The sequence below is a fragment of the Tupaia chinensis genome, unplaced genomic scaffold, assembly GCF_000334495.1.
Source record: "Tupaia chinensis unplaced genomic scaffold, TupChi_1.0 Scaffold000146_1, whole genome shotgun sequence".
Taxonomy (NCBI): domain Eukaryota; kingdom Metazoa; phylum Chordata; class Mammalia; order Scandentia; family Tupaiidae; genus Tupaia; species Tupaia belangeri.
Genome location: NW_006159616.1, coordinates 1,399,371 through 1,425,259, shown reverse-complemented (window position 1 = coordinate 1,425,259; position 25,889 = coordinate 1,399,371). Strand labels below are relative to the sequence as shown.

The 25,889-nt window shown below is 43.5% G+C and overlaps 1 protein-coding gene across 2 annotated transcripts in view; it reads left to right on the top strand.

Annotated features, from left to right (window-relative positions):
• The window catches only part of ZBTB40 (zinc finger and BTB domain containing 40), a 92,213-nt gene that overhangs the window by 29,502 nt on the left and 36,822 nt on the right, over positions 1-25,889 (top strand). For both annotated transcript variants that reach the window (XM_006145165.3, XM_006145164.3), the window contains exons 2-3: positions 17,566-18,330; positions 19,284-19,417. In XM_006145165.3, the coding sequence (XP_006145227.1) occupies positions 17,634-18,330; positions 19,284-19,417 (831 nt within the window). In that variant the 5' untranslated portion in view covers positions 17,566-17,633. The remainder of the gene's footprint in view (positions 1-17,565; positions 18,331-19,283; positions 19,418-25,889) is intronic.

The window sequence follows — 25,889 nt, the reverse complement described above, 5'->3', positions numbered from 1 at the left end:
TCTCCTGAGTTGGTGGGCAGTGGACCAGTCCACTCAGGGTGGGACTGTAAGTGCTCACATTTAAATAACCAAGAATTGACAGCTATACTTCTTCATGGCTGTGAGCTCCTGGGAGGAAGAAGAATCTGCAAAAATGGCGATGAAACCTTAGCATTCAGTGAGACCTTTGTGTTACAGAGGAAAGAACCATGGCTTAGAAATTGAGACCTGGGCTCAAGTACAGGTTCTGCCCTCTATTAGTTCCGTGGCCCTTAACAAGGCACTTAGCTTCTCCGAGCCTTAGTCCCGGTCTGTAAGCCAGGGATAAATGGGATTATGCGCTGTCAATCCCAGTACGTAAGGACTGTCATCTCAGCATCGGCCCTGCTTGGTATCTGTGGCAGAGCTCACCAGCTTCCCAAATCCCCAAAGGAGAATTTTAGGCTAGATTCCGCTTTAGACTCTCTGGCGCTGGAGTTTCTCAGGGGTATCCTGGCTACGCGTAATTCCCAGTGACCACACTGTACCTTTAGAAGCCATCCTGGCCATCCAGGTATTGCTCCAAATCCTGGGGATTGGGACCGAAGTAGACTAGCGTTTGAGATAGGATGAGGATGCTAGTGACGGTAACATCAGAAACAATGGTGACAATACATAGGGAAGTTATTGCCCTGACCCCAGGAGTGTCAGAAAAATCTGATTCCTTACACTGTACTTTGCTACCTTTCAGGCTCTCAGTGTATGAGAAGGCACCAAATGACAGCCGCTTTTGAACTTGGGGAATGTGGGCATGCTAAAAGCTACAGTCACCCTTTCCTAACCTCACCAATCCTCCTCGCATTCTCAGAAATAATTGCTAGGGATTCTCTTTTAACTTAGCTGATCCGTTAGATATCTTACATTTTAAATCATCTTTGTGTGTGTAGCTCTTGTCTCCAAATGTATGATCTTTGCTCTAATTATGTTGAGAGTGCCTGTTATTTCACCTGACTGGTTGTTTGTGAGATACTAAATAGCCATGGGGTTACAGCAGACCAGGATCAGAGAGCAAGTCAGCCTCTCAGGACCTCAGCTTCTTCCCTTAAAAAGGAAGGAGATTGGACAGAGGTCATTTGGTCATGCGACATGAGTACGTGATAGATGAAGTAATGAACTCTTGTGCAGAGAAAGCAGTGAATAGAGCTCTCCAAGGCCCTTTCCAGCGCTCTGGTTCTAGCAGAGCCCAGGCATCAAGATAGAAGTGAAGATTTTATTTGGGAGATAGGGATTATCAATAGCAACAATTAAAAAAGAAATCTTTAAGCAGGTAAGTTGCATTAAGCTAGACCAAAAGAGAGCGAGCTCAGAACACGGGGTAGATGCAGTCAGAGAATGCAGAATTGTTAGGGGAACCAGAATCGAGGACCCTGATCAAGAACGAGAATGGCCTTTCTCTTTCTCGGGTATTAAATATATCAGTAGTATCCAGGCAGAGGACCTCTAGCTCTTCTCTGTGCGCGAACCTCCAGTTGTTCCCTGGAAGCTTAGATGTGTAGGATGCCTGTGCTTCCTTCCCAGTGCTCGTCCCCTCCCCTTACTGTGGACTCGCAGTCCAGCCCACCCAACAGTGGTAGGGCTCTGCTCTGAATGTGCAGGACCTGACTCAGAGCCCCTCTCTCACCAAGCAGGTGTAAGTTCCTCTACTCAGGACCGGCCTCCTGCTCCACCTTTCCTCTTACATGTTTTGTGTTTTGTTTTAATTGCCAGAGGGGATGTGCACTTACCAGAGAGAAAGAGAGACCCCCAGTGGGCGTGGTCACTGTGCAGTCTTTTCCCTCCATTTCTGTATCCGCTCGGGCTTTTTGGGATGCATACCTGAGCCCAGAATATTTTTCAAGCCACTAGGGCCAGGATTTGAACTGCTGTTGGCCTTGTGGGATCTGGCTCCCTATGCACAGTGCTTAACTGCTACCCTACAGGGCCAGCCTTTTCAGTCCAGTGTCCATAATAGTGATGGTGACATTTATTGGGTGCCTTTCCATGGCCAGATGCAGTGCGGGTTGTCACGCACATGCAGTATTTCCAGTATACATGCCAAATATTCCTCTTCCGGAACTGAGTACGCATCTCTCGCTCTGTAGATTTTGACCTTTTCACTGTTGCCTTAACTACTGTGCCACCTGCTGGCCCTGCACATAACTTGCTTATTTACAGGTAGATAGATACCTGCCTTGCAGTGACCAGTTCCAGCCCTTTTCCTCTCCCTGCCACTCACTGGGATCAGTTTCTATTGTAGTTGTTGTTGTTTTCTTCCTCTCCTCTTCCATTCACTCTTGTCTCTTATCGATTGAGTCTTTTTAAGAGTTCCGTTTTGATCATTCCAGTGTTGGGTCAACTTTATTACCAACTCCCTGCGGACAGGATCCTGTTTGATATTTTACTTGGCTTCTGCACAGCACCTGGCAGTGTGCTGAGTAAACGGCGGGCAGCTGACCCATAAATAGTGGTTGACATGTGCGTATTGCTGGATGAAGACTTACGGGAAATAAGTTCCGTAAATTGGGAAGTCGTGGGTCCAGTTCCCTGAGGCACAGAAAAGGGCCCCTTTCCCTTTCAGAATAGCAGCAAAGGCCTCTGCTTAAGTGCTTTGCTAGAGAACTTGCCAGCAATTACGCCTTTCAAAACTTCCACTTTATTTAATTAAGCAATGTATATTGAGACCGTAAATCTTTAGTGTTATTTTCTTTCCTGTTCATTAAAGGAATTCCATGTTTCTTACAAACTATGACTTAGTTCTCACTTTAACTTTTTCTGGTTTTTCCTCCCGTATGTGACTGTTGCTTCTTTGTAACTTCCAACTTTCAAAACCTTTTTGGAAGTAGCCAGAATAAAAATTTAAATAAATAAATATTCTTTGTGCTCCTTTTAGAAAGCTGGCCTAGTTTCTACTTTGTGTTGAATTCCCATTTGTGCTTTGGGTCATTATGCAGCACTTGGTTCAGCCAATTAAGTTCTTCTTTCCAAGTATCTTTATTCTGTATCAGTATAGTCTTTTCTTGAGGCTTTAATATTGTTCCTTTGAGGAACATCCATCTTTCTGGTGCTCTTTTGTTGCTTAAACGTTCTTCCCATGGGACTGCTGACAATTTTCTCAAGCCTAGCAATTTCGGTTAAGTGCTTAATGACATAATTTAGGTTGCCTCTACATAGGAATCTCCAAACTTAGAGATTCCAGCCTGCAGTGTTCCACTCTCATTCGTTACCTGTGAAGAGCACACCTTCATGGCACTGTATCTACTGCTGCAGTCTCCCCTCCATTGAACTCCCTTGCAAAGGGAATTAGACGGGACCCCAGTAAAAGACACTTGTACATTTCAGTTGTGAGATTCGCGTAGTGTAGACTTTCCACTTTATTTCAGAAGCCTCCAAATCACTAGTGTATCCCTCACAATTAGTTATGTATTTAGTTAATAAAATTCTACACATGGAAGTAGCCTATAAAGGTTATATATTTTTAAAAATTATTATTATTATTTTAGGCTTTTGCAATAAGGTATGTAAACTCACCAGAGAGAGACAGAAAAAGGAAAAGTGAGAAATCACCCCCCCGGGGGAATGGCTTGCTTGGTGAGTCTGAGTAAGTTACTTAACCTCTCTGGTACAGTTTCCTTATCTGCAAATTGGTGATGATAGGAATACCCACTTCACAGGGTTGTTGAGAGGATTACATGAGTTAATATACGAGAAACATTTAGAACAGTGCCTTGCACATAGTAAACATTCCCTACATGGTAGCTGCTATGATTGCATTACTCTGCCTGGTTGTTTGCTTTATTAGAGAGAGAATATGTGTGCAGGATCATGAGAAGCAGACAGAGTGAGAAAGAGGTCGGTTTTCCCATTGCAGTCCTCTGCCCAATGTCTCTGTTAGCTAGGGTTACAGGTGAGCAGTACCACACCTGGCCTGTTCGGGTTGATTCAGGATCTTGGGCTTCCTCTGTGGCCCAGCCTTGCACCCTACCTCTTGCACCACTGTGGCTGGGCCTCTTCCTGGTCTTGATGTCACCTCTCCTTTCTATACCTATTTTTCTTTCTTTTCTTTTCTTTCTTTCCTTTTTTTTTTTTGAGACAGATTTTTTTCTATAGGGTATGTGCGCTTGCTAGAGAGACAGAGAGACAAAAAACGAGAAATCACGCCCCCGTCCCCCCCCCCGGGGGGGGGATGGCCACACCACAATCCCCTCTCCTCCATTCTCCTCTCAGAATTTTGGGCACACACACACACACACATGCCTGGCCTGAATTTTAAACTACCAGGTCCAGGACTTGAGTCATGGTTGGCTACTTGGGAGTCAGTGATGTAACCATTACACCATCCACTGGTCCCATTTCTATACCTATTTTTTAAATAGTCAATACCTTTTAGATATACTAACACATTTAGTAATCTTAAAAAAAATTATTATTATTACTTTTAGTTTTATTCTAAGGTGCATGTACTTACTGGAGAGAGGGAAAGTGAGAAGTCACTCCCTGTGGAAGGATGGCCATGCTGCAGCCCTCTCTCTTCCACTCTTCTCTTGAGATTTTGGGCATGGATGCACACGTTCCCGGTGTGAGTCTCAAGCTTCTGATCTGGGATTTGAACTGCACAGTCAGCCATGTGAGTTTTAGCACCTTAACCTCCATGCCCCCTGCTAGCCCACATTTAGCAATTTTTTTATGGAGATAGAGTTGACATACAATACATTGATCTTAAGTGTTTAGTTTAAAGAGTTTTGGCAAGTATCTACTCTTGTAATCACCACCCAAAATGAGATGTAGACTATTTCCATTTTCTAGAAGGTTCCCGTAAAGTTTCTTTCCATTTGACTCCCTCCCACACCAGCCCCACCCCCTCAACAGCCACTGATTTTTTTATCACACTAAATTAGTTCTGCCTGTATATCTGCTTCCCATAAATTGAATCATACAGTATTTACTCTTTTGTCTAGCTCCTTGACATACACGATGTTTTCAGGATTCATCCATGTTGTTACATGTGTAGTAATTTAGTCTTCATAAGAAACCACTGACCAGTTCTCCAAGTAGTTGTACCATTTTACACTCACACCAACAATGTATGAGAATTCACCACTCGGCATTCTCACCAACGTATGGTATCATGACTTTCTGATTTTAGCTATTTATGTATTTATTTTTTGGAGAAATTTTTGCTATAGGGTGCATGTACCACAGAGACAGAGACAGGAAATGAGAAATTACTCCCCAGAGGGGAATGGCCATACCATACTCACTTCTCCTCCATTCTCCTCTTGGAATTATGGTCACTCATGGACACGTACTCAGTGTGATTTTCAAGTCGCCAGGTCTGGGACTCCAACTGTGGTCGACCAGTGCCTTAACCACTGTGCCACCTACTGGCCCTGAGATTTGAGCTTTAATGGATACAGTGCTCAGTAGTTTCTTTGCTTTCTACTTGCTGTTTTTTCCTTTCATACTGTTCTTTCTTGTTCAGTTTCCTTATTAAAGTTATTCTTTCATTGAGAGCCTCCGAGTCTCTTTTCATTTTATTTTATTTTTGAAAGAGAGTATGTGGGTGTGCATATGAGAGAAAGACAGGCACCCTCAACAAGGTCTCATCACACACCAGCCCCTTTCCTCAGCCCTCCTGCCCCTCAAACTTTGGGGTGCCTTGGACACACTGCGCTGTAGTGTGGTGCACTGCGGATGGCACCATTGAGTCTGGCCTGAGTCTCTTAGTTTGGGACCCACTCTCAAATGATAGTTCATTATCATAAGATACTTAGTTCATTGGTATTTGAAAAATGTTACCTCATTTTCTTCTGTTATTAACAAGAAATATCCATCAGTCTAGTTGGCATTCTCTTGTAAGTAATATCTTTTCTCTTGATTTACTTAAATTTTATTTTCTGTTTTGCTGTTTTGAAGTTTTCACTCTGAAGATTCATGTCTGCTTTTAGTTATAGAAAATTCTTTTTTAAAATAATTTATTATTATTATTGTTTTTATTTGAGAAGAGAGAGAGAGAAAGTGGTTTTCTTCTGAAACATGCTTTTCTCTCTCTATTCCCCTTTTCACCAAAGAGAAGCATAAACTGCTTTTCTCTCTCTATTCCCCTTTTCACCAAAGAGAAGCATAAACTAATCTACAAAAACAAAACAAAACAAAACAAAAAATTTGTAATCTCCATTTGGTCTGTTATTTGCACAAAGTCCAATAAGAATAGTAATTGATTTAGTTGGCTTTGCTGGAGTCATTTATATGGAGCTTCAGATTAGCTTCTTTAAAAAGTCACCCAAGGCTAGGAGCCAAGGCAGTAACTCTCCATCTGACTGTGCCTTTAAGTACCTGTCCTGGGAAGTTTTCTTTCCGGTCTGTCAGGAAGTGCCATTCTTCACTAATCTGATGGACAGAACTGCTCATGGTATCAGGCAATCTTTCCAGGAGCTTCTGTTGGCTCTTCTGAGATCAGCCTTAGTTCCTTAGCTTTCTGGTCATATCGGAAGATACGGCATTCGAGTCAAAACCCTGGCAATAACCACCAGTGTTTCCAATTTCTGATGTAAGGCAACAGGTGTTATATAACTTAGGTAGTGGCCTCTTTTCTGTTTTTCTTTTTCCCCTGTGTGAATCCTTGTATGTTGGGTTATGAAAATATTTCCCCCCCCCGCCCCCCCACTGCATGCCTGGGACCAGTTTCTGGGTTAACTTTTCAGCTCAGGATTCCTATGTGGTACCACAGTGTGAGTTTGTAGGGCATAGGCCTGTATTTGAGATTTCTTAGAGGTGCCTTTTCTTCCACTCCAGGCCAGGTAATTAGCAACTTTAACGCCATTTCCCTGAGCCAGTGAGCAGGGATTTTTTTCAGACTGCATGGGCGGGGGGGGGTGGGGGGTAGGCATTTGAGGCTCTGGGTTTATTTAAGGGTCTTAGTTCTAACTCTCCATCTTCCTGCCTGAAGCTACATTTTCAATCTCCATGTGAGCATTCACACTCCTCCACGCCCAGGGCCCGTACAGGAGTTTGAAACCCCTATGGGCTACCATAGTCTCAAGTCCCACTTACTCTTCCAGCTTTGATTTTGATGTCTCTTTCATTTCAAGTATGTGGGGAGTTCTTTTTTTCTTTTCCTTTTAAAAAAAAAAAATTCTAATTCTTCTTTAGCCTTACTAGAAAAGCATTTTTGTTATGTTTTATCGAGCATTGCTGTGTGTGTGCAGTGATAGAAAAGATCCGTTTATATTGGCTAGATGTGCCATTTTGCTGAAAGTCTGCCCTTTAATTAGCATTCCTGTTCATCTCAGTAAAATTTCAACTTCCAACACTGCCAGCTTGCATTCATTATGTAGCCCTTGAATTGCCACCCTTGACTGTTTTTGGCCTAAATATCCTAATTCTCCTTATTGCTCAAGTTTATAGCCATGTTTTAACTATCTATATACTAGTAAATTACAGAATTTGGTTCAGTTTTTTTCTTAATCATTCCCAGTCACTCTTTTCACTAAAATTATTCTCTTTCTTTTTTCCCTTTTCACTTGCTGGGGGGCACATGTGCTTGCCAGAGAGAGACCGAGAAGGGGGTGGGGTAAGAAGGCGGGTGTGGTCATGCTGCAGTCCCTTCTCCTCCATTTTCCCACCCTGTCGGGATTTCGGACATGCACACATACACCACACACACACACACACACACACACACACACACACCTGGGGTGATTTTCAAGCCACAGGGCTGGGATTTGAACTACTTAGTTGGTCACTTGTGGTCTAGCTTCCTTAACCACCAGGCAAGGAGGCCAGCCCTAGCATTTTCTAAGTTAAAATATCTCTGACCAGAAAGTCCCACAGTTAATATTCAAAATAACTCTCGGCATCTTGGTAGATTTTTTTTTTTTAATTTGATCAAAGATGCAGATGCCCTCCCCCAGAAAATGACATAAAGCATCCTTTAAGTTTTAGTTTGTCCTGAAAATTCCAGTCACTGGCTTCTTATTAATAGAATGTTTAAAAAGATCTAACGCATGTGATTCACTATAACCCACAAGGCCTATGTTTTGTCTTAGGAAAAACTTCACATCCTAGTGATGCCATTTGTTCTTTTTTTTTTTAAAAGAGGTTTTTGCTATAGGGCGCGTGCGCTCGCCAGACAGAGAGACAGAGATCACCCCCCAGGGGGATGGTCACGCTGCAATCCCTTCTCCTCCCTTCTCCTCTCGGGGTCTTGGGCACGCACACACATGCGCCCGGCGTGAGTTTTAAGCTACCGGGTCCGGGACGTGAGCTGTGGTCGACTACATGGGAGTCCAGCGACACAGCCATTACGCTAACTGCTGGTCCCGATGCCATTTGTTCTTAAGAAAAACTGTATCAGTGCCTTCCTCGTTTTTGCTTTCTATCATTTGCAGATTGAATTTTCATTCTGATTTTTTTCCTCAGATGTAAAAACAAATTAATTTTAAAAGTTTGAGTTTCTTCTTTTTTCCTAAAGATAGCCTACTTTTGGTTGTTTAAAATCACATGACCCTAACCCCCTCTTTCTGTAAGTACCAAGAGATACAAATTTTAGTCCTGCTCTTACTCTACTGAGAGTGCAGCCAATCTCTAGCTCCTGGACTTTTTCCTCATCTATTTAAAAGAATATACGCACTTTTATAGTACAGCTGTTAGACCACATTCCAACAGTAGGGCTAGATATTCTCAAAAATCCTCCTTGGGCAAACTGAAAAAAATTAGATATGAATTCATAAATGTCCAGCAGTGTTTGAACTGAATATAAAATTCATTTTTGGGAAATTTTACTCTAATTAATAAACTTTATTTTTTTAGAACAGTTTTAGATACATGGCAAAATTGAACAAGAAACACACTGGGCTCTCACTTACACCCCTTCTCTGCACAGCACGTCCTGCCCCACTGTCCACACCTCACACCACGGTGGCACATCGCTTACAGCTGATGAACCTGCACTGACACATCGGCACCAGAGTCCATAGTTTACGGTAGGGTTTGCGCCTACTATTGTGTGTTTTATGGGTGCTGACAGAAGTACCACGGTATTTGGCAAACATTGTGGATTCATGCAGATCCATTTCACTGCCCTAAAAACCCTCTGTGCTCTGCCTGGTCATCCCAGCTTTCCCCCTTCCCCTGGCAAGCACTGATTTTTTTTTTTCAATATGCCAGAGGGTGTATCTGCTCACCTGAGGCACATCAGAGGAGTGAGAAAGCACCCCTGGGGGATGGTTGCACTGCAGTCCCTTTATTTCTCCTTTCAGGATTTGGGGTGTGCACGCACATGTACCCAATATGTTTCTCTAGTTTCTCAGTCTGAAACTCAAACTGTGCAGTTGGCCATGTGGGATCCTGCTGCCTTAATCACTACGCCACCTGCTGACCCATCAGTGATCATTTTATTAACTCCATAGGTTTGGCTTTTAAAAGGTCATATAGGGCCAGCAGGTGACATGGAAGTTAAAATGCTGGATCCCACATGGCTGGCTCTGCATTTCAAGTCCTGGACCTGGCATCTTGAAAATTATGTGAGGTTGGGACCAGCAGTTGGTGTAATGGCTATGTCACTGGACTCCCATGTAGTCAACTGTGGTTCAGGTCCTGGACCCGGTGGCTTACAGTCGGCCGGGTGTGCGTGCGTGCCCAAGATCCTGAGAGGAGAATGGAGGAGAAGGGATTGCAGCGTGGCCATCCCCCCTGGGGGGTGATTTCTCGCTTTCTGTCTCTCTGTCTCTCTCTGTCTTTCTGGTGAGCGCACGCGCCCTATAGCGAAAATCTCTCAAAAAAAAAGAAAAGAAAATGATGTGGGGCACTTGTGTGCACACCCAAAATCCCGAGAGGAGCCTGTAGGAGAAAGGATGGCCATCCTCCCTAAGAAGTCATCTCTCACTTTCCCTCTGTGTCGTCTCTGGCGAGTGCACATGACCTATAGCAAAACAAACAAACTAACTCACATAGTTGAAATCATATAGTACTGGGTCATTGGAAAATTCATGACATGTTTTTCTGTGCAAAAATGTGTCACCACTTTTGTGGTGACCCAATATACAGCCTTTTCAGATTGGTTTCTTTCATTTTGTAATATACATTTAAGTTTCCTCCGTATCTTTTCATGAACTCAATGGCTCATTTCTTTTTAGCACTGAATACTATTCTATTGTCTGAATGGACCACCTTTTATCAATTTACCTACTTCTTGGTTGCTTCTGAAATTTGACAGTTATGAATAAAGGTGCTATAAACATTTATGTGCATGTTTTTATGTAGACATGTTTTGAATTCCTTTAGATAAATACTAAGGAGTTTAATTGTTTGACCAAACTGTATTGTAAGAATACAGTTTGTAAGAAACTTCTAAACTCTGTCTAAAGTGGTATCATTTACATTCTCAGAAGCTTTTAGGGGCATGACTGAGAGTTCCTGTTCTCATCAGCATTTAATGTTGCCTTTGTTTTGAATTTTGATTACTTTTTTTTTAAGAACAGAGGATTGTGTATGTGTGTGTGTTGAGGGGAAAGAGACACAGAGAGAGGGAAAGTGAGTAAGCATGTCTCATGAGGAAAAGTCACACTACAGCCCCTTCTCCTCCAGCTCTGTCTCCTTTTGAGATTTTTAGGCACGCATGCACATGTGCCCGGCATGTTTTTCAAGCAGCTGGGTGTGGGACTCAAACCATTCAGTTAGCCATGTGAGATCCAACCGCCTTAACCGTCACAGCACTGAGTGGCCTAATTTTGACCATCCTAATGAGGTGTGTTATACTATGTCATTGTTTTAAATTGCTTTTCTCTAAAGACATGGTGTACAACATCTTTTATTTGCTTATTTGCCATCTACATATCTCTTTGGTGAGATGTCTTCAGGTTGTTTGTCCAGTGTTTAAATTGGGTTTTTCATTTTCTTATTGTTGAGTTTTAAGAGTTCTTTGTATGTTTTGGGTAAAAAAGAAAAATATCTGCAAAAGCTACATCCATCAGATGTATCAGATACATCTTTCAGTCTGGGGCTTATATTCTTTCCTCTTTGTCTTTTGCAGAGCAAAAGTTTTTCATTTTAATGAAGTTGAAGTTATCATTTCATATATTGTGCCTTTCATGTTCTATCTAAAACTCTTCCTTCTATCCAAAGTCAACTAGTTTTTCTCCTGTGTTATCTTAAGTCTATAATTTATTTTGAGTTAACTTTTGTGAAAGGTATAAGTTTTTGTTTAGATTCTTTTTTTTGTTTGTAAATGTCTAATTGTCCAGTATTGCTTATTAGGAAGACTGTCAGCTGCGTTGTATCGTCTTCTCTTCTTTGTCACAGATGAGTTGACTGTATTTGTGTGGGTGGATTGAGAGGCTCTCTCTTCTGTTTCAGTGGTCTACTCGTCAGTTTTTTCAGCAATACCATGCTGTGTTGATTATTGGATGGATTACATTAATTGATTTGTGAATGTTGAACCAGCCTTGCTACCTAGGATAAATTCCATTCGGTTGTGGTCTATAATTCCTTTTATACATTATTGAATTTGCTAATACAGTCATGTGTTGCATAATTATGGGGACACTTCATGAGAAATGCATATTTACATAGTTTTGTTGCTTTGTGAACATCACAGAGTGGACTTACACAAATCTCGATACAGTCTACTACACACTTAGATTATATGGTTTATCTGACTAATCTCATGGGACCACTCGTATATGCACTTTGTAGTTGACTGAAATATCATTTTGTGGCACATGATGTTGAGGATTTTTGCATCTATTTTCATGAGCGATATTGGTCAGTATTCTGTTCTTACAATGTCTTTGTCTGGTTTCACTATTAGGGTAATAATAACCTCAAAGAACTAGTAAGAAAATGTTCCATCTTCTCTGTCCTATGAGAGAGATTATAGAAAGCTAGTATAATTTCTTACTTACATGTTTGGTAGAATTCACCAGTGAACTCATCTGGGCCTGTTGCTTCTTAAAAAAGATTGTTACCTTAATTTCTTTAATAGATATAGGACTATTCAGATTGTCAGTTTGTTCTCGGGTATTTACAGATTGTATCCTTCAAGGAATGAGGTAATTTCATCTAGTTTATTATATTTTGGGGCATAGCATTGTTCTTAGCAATCCTTTATTCTTATTCTTTTTTTTTTTTTTTTTTTTGGATTGTCTGAGAGTGCACACATTTGCCAGAGGAGAGAGGGAGCGCCCCCCAGTGGGGTGTGGTCATGCCACGATCCCTTCTTCATTTCTCGGTCCTGTTGGGCTTTGGGGCATGCATGCATAAGCACCTGGCATGTTGCTCAATCTGCCAAGACCAGGACTTAAACTGGTTGACCATGTTGCATCCAGCAACCTCACCCGCTAGGGCTGGCCCCACTTTAGTATTCTCTTCTACTGACCGTGAGATCTGTAGTAATATTCCCCCTTTCATTTCTGCTATTAATAAGTTATATTGTCTCTCACTTCTTTGTTAGCCTAGCCATCTCTGATTTTTCCGAAGCTCGAGCATGAAATACTGAGGCATAGTATTTTTGACCTCATCCTGCATGGCATTTTCTGAATTTCCTGGATCTGTGGTTATTGCCTGTCATTAATTTGGGAGAAATCCCCAGTCATTATTATTTTAAATATTTAGTTCTTTTCTCTCTTTCCTTTTCTGTATTTGCATTTCATGAGAATTAAACCTTTTATAGTGCTTCAGTTTTTAGACACTCTGTTCTTTTTTTTTAATCCCCTCAGTCTTTTTTCTTTGCTTTTTAGTTTCGGAAATTTCTCTTGTTTTATCTGTCAGTTCAGATTTGTGTCCTCGGCTGTGTCCAGTCTACTAGTGAGCCCACCAGTGAGCCCTTCTTCATTTCTGTTAGGACATTTTTGATCTCTTGCATTTCTTTTTAAGTCTAAGAATTTTTATCTTACCACTTAATATTTTCCGTCTGTTCTTGCATGTTTTCTATTTTTTTCATTAAAGCCTTTACCATATTAATTATGGTTTTAAAAGAATTTTGACCTGAAAACTCCAACATTTCCTGCTCTGAGTCTGGTTCTTATACTTGCTCTATCTTTTTAAACCCTGTTTTCACCTTTTAGTACGTCTTGTCATTTTTTATTGAAAGGTGGACCTGTACTACATAAAAGGAACTGCCATACACAGGTAGGCCTTTAATGACGTACAGGTAAAGTGTGGGGAGAAGGGAAGTGTTCGTGGCTCTATTATTAGGTCTCAGTCTTTTGGTGAGCCTGTGCCTGGGATGGAGAACTTCATTAGTGCTTCTGGTTTTTAAATTTTGTTTTGTTTTGCTTTTTTTTTTTTTTTTTTTTTTGCCTCTTAGGTGGTATAGGATGGCTGGAAGGAGCTGAAATTGGAAATAGTAATCCCTCCTTTCCACGGTGAGGGACATTCCAAGAACCCTAGTAGAGGGATAGAACCCAGCAGGCCCTCTGTATCCTACTGTGTTTTCCGATCTGATAATCAAGGCAGCCAGGGGACTTACAGCTGGGTGGCGTGTACAGCCGACATGTGCTGGACAAACGGATGAATGGTTCACACCCTGGCCGGGGGAGCACAATGGCGCAAGGCTTTATTGTACTGCTCAGAATTATACGCAGTTTAAAACTGATTGTTTAGTACTGGAACTTTCCAGTACATATTTTTGGGCCACAGTTGACCATGAATTGCACTGAAATTCTTAGGAAAGTGAAAGTGTGGAGAAAGGAGGACTCCTGTATTTCCTTTTCCCCGGGTAATTAGGCTCTGGTAAAGTAGTTTCTCAAGGACAGGCCTTGTTAAGACCTGAGCGCTCTCTCTGGCTTGTTTCAGGATGTCTCTCCCCTTCTTCCTGCTGGAAACATGGAAGCAGAAGGGAATTTTTCTCAGATACCCACCGTGAGGCTCTGGGAAAGTTCTGGGAGGTATGCAGGCCTCCGATGCCTGGCTCTCTCCAGATTGTGTACACCGAGCCTCTCACAAGTTCATCAGTTACAGTTTGGGTTTCCCTAACCTCACACCATTCCCACAGAGGCTTTTCCTCATGGGTTTCTATTAAGCTGAGATTGATTCTCTGTGTCTTGCCTGTCTTTCTCCAGTTTTAGGGATAGTGGCCTGCCCTGTGACCTCTCTTCTCTGATGAATCTAAGAAAAGTTGTTGATTTTTAGTTGAACTTTTCAATTGCTGTTCAGAGAGAGTGGTGACTCTTAAGCTCCTTATATGCCAGCATCGGAACTGGGACTCAGGAGCATTTTCATTTCTGTGTTTACCTGTCAGTTTCAGGTGCTGGGATATATGGGACTGGTTGGTAGGCTAGAAAGAGAATCGTTCATATCCTCTAATACAGGGAACTTCTGCTTTTTTCACTTATGTCTTTCCACCTTTTCTTAAGGTGTATTTTTTTTTCTTTTATAAGTAAGATTATCCAGTTTTGTCATTACCATAAGATCCTCAAACCCAGAATTGAACTAGATGTCTCTTCCCCTAAACCGTCTTTTCTTGTATTATCTGGATTATCATATCATCTGCCACTCGCCAAACAAGGAACCTGAGGGTTGTCTCTTTCCTTTCTTCACATGCATTCAGACTCTGAATCATGGCGGTTATACTCTGGAATTTTTTTTTATTCTGTTACCACTTCTGGTTGAAATTCTCATTGAGTTTCCCTTGATCTTTTGCAGTAATAGGGTCTATTTTTAGCAGTATTTCCCCAAATTCTGTTCAAATGTCACTTAGGTGATATATTTTAAATGTTATTTATTTATTTAATTGTATTATTATTTTTTTGAGAGAGTTTTGCTATTGGGTGGGCATGCTAGCTAGAGAGAAAGAGACAGACAGAGAGACAGAGACAGAGATCACACCCCAGGGAGCATGGCCATGCCACAGTCCCTTCTCTTCTATTCTTCTCTTGGGATCTTGGAAACACATGCACACATGCCCAGCGTGTTTTAAGCCACTGAGTCTGGGACTTGAACTGTGGTTAACTACTTGGGAGTCCAGCAACGTAACCATTACCCACCTGCTGGTCTCTATTATTATTTTTAACTTGCTATAGGGCACACATGCTTACCCTGAGAGAGACACAGAAAGAGAGAGGGGAAAAGGGAGAAAGCAAAACGCTCAAACCATGGTCGGCCATGTGGGAATCCAGTGCCTTAACTACCAACCACCTGCTGGCCTGGTGATACATTTTAAATGCATACCTGACCGTGTGACATTTTTTTTAAATCATTTCAAGTCTTCAAATGTTAAGTCTGTGGCTAGAATGCCTGCCTACCCTTCCAGAACCATCTCTGGATGTTCCCTGTGCCCTGCTGTATGTCCCAGCATCACTGAGTCCATACCTTAGCTCCTGGTCCTCCTCCCTGCCACCACGGGAGTGTGCCTCCTGCAGCTTCCCTGCCACCCTCTTTTCTCCCATTTAAAAAAACTACACACACACACACACACACATGCACGGCTTATTTATTTATTGTGGGAGAAGCACACGTGCATGCCTGTGTAACCTTTGACAGGGTCTTACCGTGCTGCAGTTCTCCCAGCAGCCTCCCGGCCATCCAGGATCACTGGCATGCCCTGCATGTTCCAGTTGACCTGGAATCTGAACCTGGGCCTCCTGTGTGACCCTAGTATTACACAGCAGCACCCTAATGTCTGTGCCACTGCAGCTAGACCCACTCTTTTACCTCATCAGTGCCTACACTTTCAAGACACAGGACAGCCATTAACCTCCTTCTCAAAGCTTTAGTCTAACTTCTGGACTCCCGTGTCCCCCAGACTGGGCTTCTGTGTGCAATTCTATGTCATCACATTTTCCTCCATTTATTCAGAATGAATGAATAACCAGCCGTGTTTGTCTTAGGCAAAATTTTAAGCACTAGAATACAACAGGTGATAAAATTAAGTTTCTACTCTAGTGGAGCTTATATTCTAAGGGAGGAAAATATATAATGAGCAAGTGCAATTGTAGTATGTCAGCAGGTGATAAGTGCTATGAAGAAAGCCAGAGCAGAGGCAGAGAGGTAGGGTGTTCTTGGGTTGGAGGGGAGGTTGCTGTCTGAAGAATATGGTCAGGGGAGGCCGCATTGGTAATAAGCTCTGAGTAGAGACCTGGTGGCAGCGAGAGCCAGCCATACACGTAGCTGAGGGACTCCGAGGAAGAAGAGTGCCTGGCCTGAGCCAAGATCAGCAAGGAAGGTAGTGTGCTTATAGTGGATGGACAGAGGGTGTGGCAGAGGTGAGGGGAGGCAGCCAGATCATGAAGGACTTTGTAGGCCATTTCAGGACTTTGGCTAGGCCTGGTAGTGGCATGGCGGTAGTGCAGCTAGCTCCACATGGGAAAGAAAGGGTGCACGTGCACATGTGGATGGAGGTGATGTGGCTGGAGGCGGATTATGGTGTGGAGACTGTTAGGGATGCCCCCCCTTCCCCTTTCTCTGTCATGAAGGAAATAAGTAAGCTTTAAAAAATGTTTTTGTTTTTCTTGAGACTAGAAGCCATTTGAGAGCAAAATGTGACAAGATCTGACACTCTAATCCTGGGTTGAAGACGGGGGTGAGGTAGAAGTAGTGCCAGAGGGGGGTGGAGGCATGGAGCTCAGTGAGAAAACGATTGCATTAATCTGGATAGAAGGCAATGGCGGCTTGGCCTGACCAGAGTGGAGTCAGTGAAGGCAATGATATGTGATTGGATGCTGCATATGTTTTGAAGGGCTAGCCCATTGTGTTTATAAGGATTAGACATAGGGTGAAAAAAAAGGAGTCAGGGATGACTTCTAGGAAGCCTGAATAACTAGAAAGACAGATTGCTCTGGAGTGGGGAAGGCGGCAGGAAGGTTTGGGCTGTGTAGGTGTGGGAAGGTTCAGAAGCCCATCAGTTCCCACTTGGAGGTGTCGAGTAGGTAGCTGGTATACATCTGGGGTTCAGACCAGAGGGCTGAGCTGGAGCTATCAATCAGAAAGCTGTCAGCATTTTGATATTTCAAAGCGAAGGAATCAGATGAGCGAGAAGGTGGAGGCCGAGGGCACGGAGGGGAGCCAGCCAAGGGAACTGAGTCACATGGCTAGCGAGTTAGAACCAGAGAACCAGGTGAAGGAGAGGGGATGACGACTTCTGTCCAGGGCTGTGCATAGCCCAGATAAGCTGAGGAGGTTGTGCTGTGAGTCCCCGCCTGCATTTGCCTCCTCCAGTTAGCTGAGAGCTCCATGGGGGCAGGAACTGCACACGGTAATGCAGCTGGAGCCTTGGAGTCAGTGAGACAGCATGTCTTCTGGTGGTTGTTTTTCCTTAGGCTGATTCTCTTCTCTGTAAGTGTCAGTCTTACCTGTAAAGTGGAAGGGAAATAATGTCATTTCCATCAAGTCATTGTGAGAATCAAATGAGATCACCCATATAGAGCAGTAAGCATAGTCCCTTTTATACTAAGCACGTGCCGATGACTATAGTCAGCCTTATTAATGTAGAGGACCTGGCAACTGCCCCCTCTCTCTTGGGCAACATGCTTTGAATGAATGTGTGAATTGTCTTTTTTGTTTGGTTAGCATTTCATTCAAGGCATTTCCCTGTGTGCTTACAAAGTCAACGTGGTATTTTGTGGGTTTCTCCAGGGCCGATCCTCACAAAGCAGACACCGGGAACAGAGAGGAAGAGACGTCCTGGGGGCAGAGTTAGCGCCATGGAGCTCCCCAACTACAGCCGGCAGCTGTTGCAGCAGCTCTACACTCTGTGCAAGGAGCAGCAGTTCTGCGACTGCACCATCTCCATCGGGACCATTTACTTCAGGGCTCACAAACTCGTCCTGGCTGCCGCCAGCCTCCTGTTCAAAACCCTGCTGGACAACACCGACACCATCTCCATCGACGCCTCAGTAGTGAGCCCTGAGGAGTTTGCCCTTCTGTTAGAAATGATGTACACCGGCAGACTTCCTGTGGGCAAGCACAACTTCTCCAAGATCATCTCTTTAGCTGACAGCCTACAGATGTTTGATGTGGCTGTAAGTTGTAAAAATCTCCTAACCAGCCTGGTAAACTGCTCTGTTCAGGGGCAGGTGGTAAAGGATACCTCTACACCATCCTCCGAGTCACTCAGGAAGGAGTCAGAGAAACCGCGAGTAGAAATCCTTTCCTCCGAAGGTGCCGGAGAACCACATTCTTCCCCAGAGGTTTCTGCCACTCCCGAGGGCCCCATGAAAGCAGAGACGGAGGAAGCCATCCAGACGGTTACCCAGGGAATGAACATGGATCCTCCCAGTGTCCAGGAGACGCAGGGGAATGCGGGAACCCCAGTGGAAGCTCCTGATACAGTTGAAGTTTGTTCTCCTTCCCCGATTGTACACACCGAACGTGACACAAAGGAGTTGAGCACAGAACCAGGTAGTAATAATTGCTCTGTAATCTGTCCTTCTGTCGTCAAGGTCTGGATTCAGTGATCTTCCTTTTTATTTCATTGATAAATTTACCATAGACCCCTGTCATAGAGGAAACCAAATTCAATTAAGTACCTTATTGGGGCTTTGCATGCACTCACCAGAGAGAGACAGTGAGAGGGAAAGTGAAAAATCATCCCCGGGGAGATGTCCATGCCATAGTCCCTTCTCCTTCATGCTCCTCTTGGGATTTTGGACATGCATTAACACACGCCTGTTTGACTTTCAAGCTGCCAGGTCCAGGACTTGAACCACTATCGGCCACATGGGGATTCCAACATCTTAAGTACCTAGCCATCTGCTGGCCTGAAGGGTATTCTTTTTTAAAAAGTGTCTTTGTTTTTGAATGTTGGAAGTCTGAAGATGAACTACAGAGCAGAAAAGCAGTGTTAAGATAACTGTGTACCAGCAGATGGCGTGGAGGTTAAGGTGCTGGATCCCACATGGCCAGCTTCTTGGTTTGAGTCCTGGATGCAGCGACTTGATCATCACACTGAACGTGTGTGTGTGTGTGTGTGTGTGTGTGTGTGTGTGTGTACACGTGTGTGTACACCCAGAATCCTGATAGGAGAGTGGAGAAGGGACTGTGGCATAGCCATCACCCCCTAGGGGATGATTTCTCACTTTCCCTCCCTCTCTCTCTCTTGCTCTCTGGCAAGAGCATGCACCCTATAGGAAAAACTTAAGAAAAAAATACTATTTCCGATAATTATCCATTATTTTAACCAGCTGAGGATGGCATAGAAGAGTCAGCTGAGCTACGTTGTCTGTTTTCCATATGTGACATGCTAAGTATCAGTTTAGTGCAGTGTCTGACCTGAAGGTTCTCCGACAGCTTGAACTCCTTTCGGCATGTTGAGTAACGAATCACTGATTTGTTTTGCTCTGTTTTATGTTCAGAATGTGAGGGGAGACATTACCAGCTGGATTTTCTTCTGGAACATGAGAGTGTCTTCTCAGCTGCACTCTTGGTTAGCCCGGATATTTTAAAAAGACTAAAAGAATGTGCAGAGATTAAAGGCCCACACAAGGAGGTAGGTATCTCTGAGTTCGGTTTGTGCTAGTTTAGTGTTCCGGATACCTTATCTCTCCACACAGCACGGAAATACAAAAACACAGAAGCTTTTTAACCATTAAGTTTTTTCTTTTTTGGGAACGTTTATTCCCTAAAGGGTGGTCTTGCAAAAGTCCACTCACAACCTGCTTTCAAAATAAAGCGATATTTTGATTGCCAGATGAATCCTAGCTTATAACCAAGTTTGATTCAGGAATGGTCATACCATTCCATCCTAATTATTAAGGGTAAAAGGAGTAAGATGGTCACGGATAACCCCAGATCAAGAGATTTTAAACAATAAAAACAAAAACAAAATAGCAACAAATACTCAAAAAACATGTATAAAAGGGTTTGATGTAAACTTACATCATAAATTATATTCATTTTTAGAAAAATAGTGGCTCTTCTCAGAATAAAGACAATGATGGTGGACATTGTTAAACACTGATACTGGTAAACTCAGTACATTTAATCGTGACAGAAATGATTGAGGTGGGTACTATTCCTTAGTCCTATTTCATGGTGGAGAAAACTGTCTCAGAGAGGGTTGTGGTGTGAGGTGGTGAAGATCTTAGAGCCCCTGCGACTCCGAGCCAGAATTTGGATCCTGAGCGTGCTGACTGCAGAGCTGCTCCGTCTCAGAGGAGTGGCACACCTCCCAGCAGGGCGAGAGTGACACACACATGTACAGTGTTCGGGAGCTCCTGACAGAACCGTGGTTCTCACACTTTATTCTTAGCTGACATGCTCTTTTCCGTAATTAATTTGAGAGACCTTCTTACCTGTGCCGGCTCTCTCCCTGAGTCTTCACGCCTGGCCCTGCAGCATTCTACCTGTCTGCCTTCCCTTTTTCCCAGCCCTGCTTCCCTGGGGCAGAGTGGGGGGCCATTGGCCATGCAGGCTTGCTCATTGACTGGGAGGGTGGTACGGAGAGGCCCTCCCATGTGACAGTTCAGTGTCCAACAGTTACTGTCAATCCAGGCAGGAAAGTGCTTGCTAATATTTACATGTTTTTCTGATTCATAGCAGGTTACTATTTTTTTTAGGTTTAGAGTGCACGGTCGCTGGAGAAAGAAAGAGGGAAAGCAAGGAATCCTCCTCCAAGGGAGTTGGACATATCACAATCCCTTCCCCTCTGTTCTCCTCCCAGGATTTTGGGGACGGATGCACATTCATCCAGCCTGATTTTTCAAGCCACCAAGTCTGGGATTCAAATTGCGGTTTGCCATGGGGGAATCCAGTGCCTTAACACCACGCCACCTGCTGGCCCACAAGTTACTTTCTAAAAAAAACCCACAGTCTATATTTAATCAAGTTAGCTATAAATTATTTTGGGGGGAATAAGCTATTTCTGAGGACGAGCTGGGCTGGCTTAATAGCACAGCAGGTAAGCTTTATGCTGAGGAAGCCAGGTCCCACATGGCTGACTAGGGCTGGGGTCCCAGGCTTGGTGGCTTGGCACACACATGCAGCCCCAGGATCCTGATAGGGTAGAGCATTGGAGGAAAAAGTACTGTGGCATGACCAGGCCCCATGAGGGGATGTCTTCTCTCCCACGTGTGCTCATGCATGCACACACGTGTATTTTTTAGCATAATAAAAGAAAATAATTTATAGTAAAAAAGAGCGAGTTAATCCTGGTGGCTCTCTAGGAGCTTTCAGTCACACATCCTTAGTTTCATATTTTTGCACTTGCATGTTCTCTTGACTATTCAAGCCATCTTTTTTATCATTAGTTCATTACTTCGATAGCTTATAGACAGACCATTTTCTCTTAAAGCTTCCTCACCACTTAACTTTGTCTGCAGAGGGGCAGCATTATTCCTTAATCGGCAATACTCGAGCTATTAGTATCGTTCTATACTTGCGACTGTGTCTTATGCACTTTTTTTTTAACAGTAGTGCCTAACAGTGTCTGGCCCAGAACAGGTACTCAAGTAAAGTCTTTTATACGTGGACTTATTCAATCTTTCTTTCTTTTTTCCCAATTCCTGTTCTAATCCTTTGATGGCAATAACATTACGAGTCCTTTAAAGGAACACCGTTTCACTGTTGGTGATCATTATAGGCTTATGTTATTTCTTTCTCGGTTTCAGGGGTCAGAATGAGAGCTCTCCAAATCACTCGGTGGCTGCATTTAAAACGGATTCTGTTACAGTACATAATAAATCTTTCAACTTCAGAGAGGGAGAGGGAAAAGATACTTTAAGAACATAAGAGTACATTAAATATAGAGTTAGGGAGATCTTGCTTTGTACTTAGGCTTCCCGCTTTTCTCTTTTCCTTTTGTATTTTCTTTTAGATATCTTTATTGGAGTATGATTGACATGTGGTAAACTGTACATATGTTAAGTGTGCAATTTGATAAGTTTTGTTAAATGCCCTGAAACTATCACCACAATCAAAATAGTAAACATACCCATCACCCCCAAGTTCCTTCATGTCCCTTTGTAATTCCTCCTTCCCATCCCCTTCTACTCACTCATACCCCCGGTAACCACTCCCCACTTTCTGCCACTATAGATGAGTTTGCATTTTCTGAGTTTTCTTTTTTTTTTTTTTTTTTGAGAGGTTTTTTCACTATAGGGTGCGTGTGCTCACCAGACAGACAGAGAAAGACATAGAGACAGAAAGCGAGAAATCATCCCCCAGGGGGGATGGTCACGCCGCAATCCCTTCTCCTCTATTCTTCTCTCGGGATCTTGGGCACGCATGCACACGCGCCCGGCGTGAGATTTAAGCCACCGGGTCCGGGACGCAAACCGCGGTCGACTATGTGGGAGTCCAGCCACATAGCCATTATGCTAACGGCTGGTTCCCACATTTTCTGAGTTTTATGTAGAGTTACATAGTATGTATTTTTTGAGTCCAATTTTTAATCAGCATTAATTATTTAGTGATTCAACCATATTTTGTATTCATTCCTTCTTACAGAATAGGGCTCCTATGTTTGGATATACAGTCTGTTTATCCAATTCCATCATTGACTGTCATTGTGACCTTGAGCAACATAATCTTTATATTATAAACTTTAGTTTCCTCATTGTGAAGTGGGAATGTTACCACATACATGATAGGGTCATTGTGAATTAATTAGGGTTATGCATATAAAACCCATAGTAAAGTGCTACAGCCACAGTAGGAACTCACTAGCTAGTAACTGCTAATTTTTTATCCATTAACTGAGTATTTTTAGACTTAATAGACTACCAGATCCCCTTTTCACACAATGCCTTGTAATATCCCTTTCCATGGTCATTTACTCTTTTATTTAAAGATCCTTTTTTTGTCTTAAGGTATATATGCTCTCTGGAGAGAGAGAGAGACAGACAGACAGAGGCAGTGAGAGAGAAAGTGAGAAATCACTCTCCTCATCCCTCCCGGGGGGATGGCCATGCCACAATCCCTTGTCCTCCATTCTCCTCTTGGAATCTTGGGCATGTAGACCCACACACCTGGAGTGATTTCCAAGCCACCAGGTCTGGGACTCAAACCACGTTTCAGCCAGGTGGGAGTCTAGCAATGTAATTGCTATGCCATCTGCTGGCCCCACCATGGTCATTTACTCTTGACACATGAGGTGGTTTGCTGTTATATCACCTCCAGCTTATTTAGTAAGGCCTGCTTTCATCAAAGAGGCACCACCATCTTCCACCTGGGAGCAGCTCCTTGGGCCTCAGGAGTGGTGTCTAATGGGAAGCAGGCAGTTTCTCAAACAACAGGGCTATGCATCTACAAAGTATCTGGTGTGCTTGCTAAAATGCATACCTCCAGACCTCATTTTCAGAAAGGCCGACTCTTAGGTTGTGGTAGAGCTTGGGAATCTCCATCTTTACCAAGTTCCCCATGGGTTGCCGTTTCAGTGTCTGTAGACCCCTTGGAGAAGCACTGTTAGAGAAGACAGTGGCTCACAAAGCCGGCTGCGTACGAGGGCAGGTGTCATGCTGTCTGTGCCGGCACCTTTCATGGCACGAGGACACGTTTTCCCAAGCATTGCTCTTCACTTACTCCTTGAGTCAGGACGTGTTCACTGCGTGCCATGTGTGCCAGGCACTGAGCTGGTGGCTAGGAAAGGAAGACGTGGTCCCTGTCCTCACAGTGTCTAGACAGCAAGGAAGGTCTGCCACGGGTGTGATTATTTTGGTGGGAAGTGTGCACAGGAGTTACCAGTTTCAGGACTGGAGTCGTTGTAAGGCTTCAGGATGAGAGCAAGTAAGAACCATCCACTTGAAATAACACTGGTGTGTCTGTTTCAGTACAACTTCAGAAGCTGTTTGGGTTTTTTGTTTGTTTATCTGTTTATGCATTTTTGGTTCCCAAAGCACTTTGGGTTTTTTTTTTTAATATTCAATTGAATGTATTTAAAAGAAGCATGCAACAGCTTTATTTCAAAGTGCTAATATTCTATAATATACCAGAAATTACATTTTCAACTATTGAAATTCAAGTGATAGCTGTCAACTTAAAAATATGTGAGGGAATCTTTTTTTCAAAATTCTTTGATACACAAGCAAAATATTTGGAAAACCATTGCTTTATACACATTAATTTTCACTTTATCTTGTGATTTGTTAACATTTCCCTCTTACAAAGGAGAATACCTGAAGGCCTGGAGAAGTCAAGTAATTTGTCTAAAGTCATCAGGCCATATTAGCTTAAAGGCATATAAGAGATGAGACCTTTTTTTTTTTAATTTTTAAAACATTTTTTAATTTTTTTTTTTGGAGAGTTTTTTTTGTTGTTGTTGGTTTTGTTGTTGTTGTTTTTGTTTTGTTTTGTTTTTTGCTATAGGGTGCGTGCGCTTGCCAGGCAGACAGAGAGAGACAGAGAGACAGAAAGCAAGAAATCACCCTCCAGGGAGGATGGCCACGCCGCAATCCCTTCTCCTCCATTCTCCTCTTGGGATCCTGGGCACGCACACACACACGCCTGGTGTGAGTCTAAGCCTCCGGGTCTGGGACTCGAACCACGGTCGACTACGTGGGAGTCCAGCGACATAGCCATTACACTAACTGCTGGTCCCACCTTTTTATTTTTTAATATGCCAGAGGGTATGTGTGCCTGCCAGAGACAGAGGAAGAAAGTACCCCCCAAATGGGGCATGGTCAAGCCGGAGTTCATTCTCCACTTCTCCATCCTGCCAGGGTTTTGGGCACACACATCCGCACCGTTCTCAGGCCAGGGGGTCTGGGATTTGAACCATGTGGTCAGCTAGGTGAGATCTATCTCCCTTCACCATTAGGCCATGGAAGTAAGCCCACGAAGCAAGCTTCTTAATCACCACACAGAATTGCTCTTCGTGATGAAGCACAGAAAGCCGGGAAGATCTGGATCAAATTCAGAGACCCAGGCTAGGTGTTCAGCTCCGACTCTCACCCCAACATCGCGCTCGTCTCGCTGCTGAAGCTGCTCTCGGGCTCGGAGTAGAGCAGCCCACTGTTGGTGGACGAGGCGCAGCCACCACCGCCGCCTCCCACCAGGCTCTTTGCACTGCCATTGACTGCTTGGTTCTTCCCTAGTAACTTGGGCCCTTTCTCCATCATGCCAGGCAAGGTAGAAGAGGGGAGGGGACAAGGAGACAGGAAAGGTAGGTGTCAGGGGGAGGGGGAGTGGCTTTACAGGGTGGGGGGGAGGGGAGGAGACAATGGTATCCACCGAGGAGGGTGTTAATATGGAGCCGCCATAACTGCCCCGGTCTAGTTCCCAAAACACTTTGAATGTGACTGTTGGCTGTTGTGATTTGGTTAATCATCGTAACATAACTTGAAATAGCTTGCATTAGAAGTAATCCACCCGACTGTGATTTTGAGGCTGGTAAAGCTTGTGAGTGATGCAGTGTTCTGGGTGAGATGGGCAAGCCTGTTCATACTTCAAACTGAGAGGGAAGATGTGCAGCCGGCTGGCTTGAGTTTAGGGAAGACACCAGGAGCGTGTCCTGATTATTTTACTTCCTGAGATGAATGATGAAAGGTGGCAAAGCCATTCTCTGAGCAGTGATTGCAGCAACGTGAGAAGAGGCTAGGCCGCTCGCCTTGCATGAAGCAGAGCCAGAACTGATTAAGGAGCCTCCTGGCTTCTGGGGTGGGAGCTGCCTTCTGCCTGCCTTTACCTCAGTGTCAAGTCCCCTATGTCTTAGAAACATTGTGCATGCTGAGCCCGAGGAGCTTTCTGGACGAGCCGAGTAAAACCTTATTTAAGCCAGACTCCTACTTTGTTTTTTCCTTCAATACTAGAACTTTTCATTGCCCACCATCTTTATTCCTGGCTGTCTTTCTGCTTTTAATTAAATGTATATATGGAAAAAGGGGTCTTTTTTATTTATTTATTTATTTATTTATTTATTTATTTATTTATTTATTTATTTTTGTTGAGAGGTTTTTCTCTATAGGGCGCGTGCGCTAGCCAGACAGACAGAGAGAGACAGAGAGACAGAAAGCGAGAAATCACCG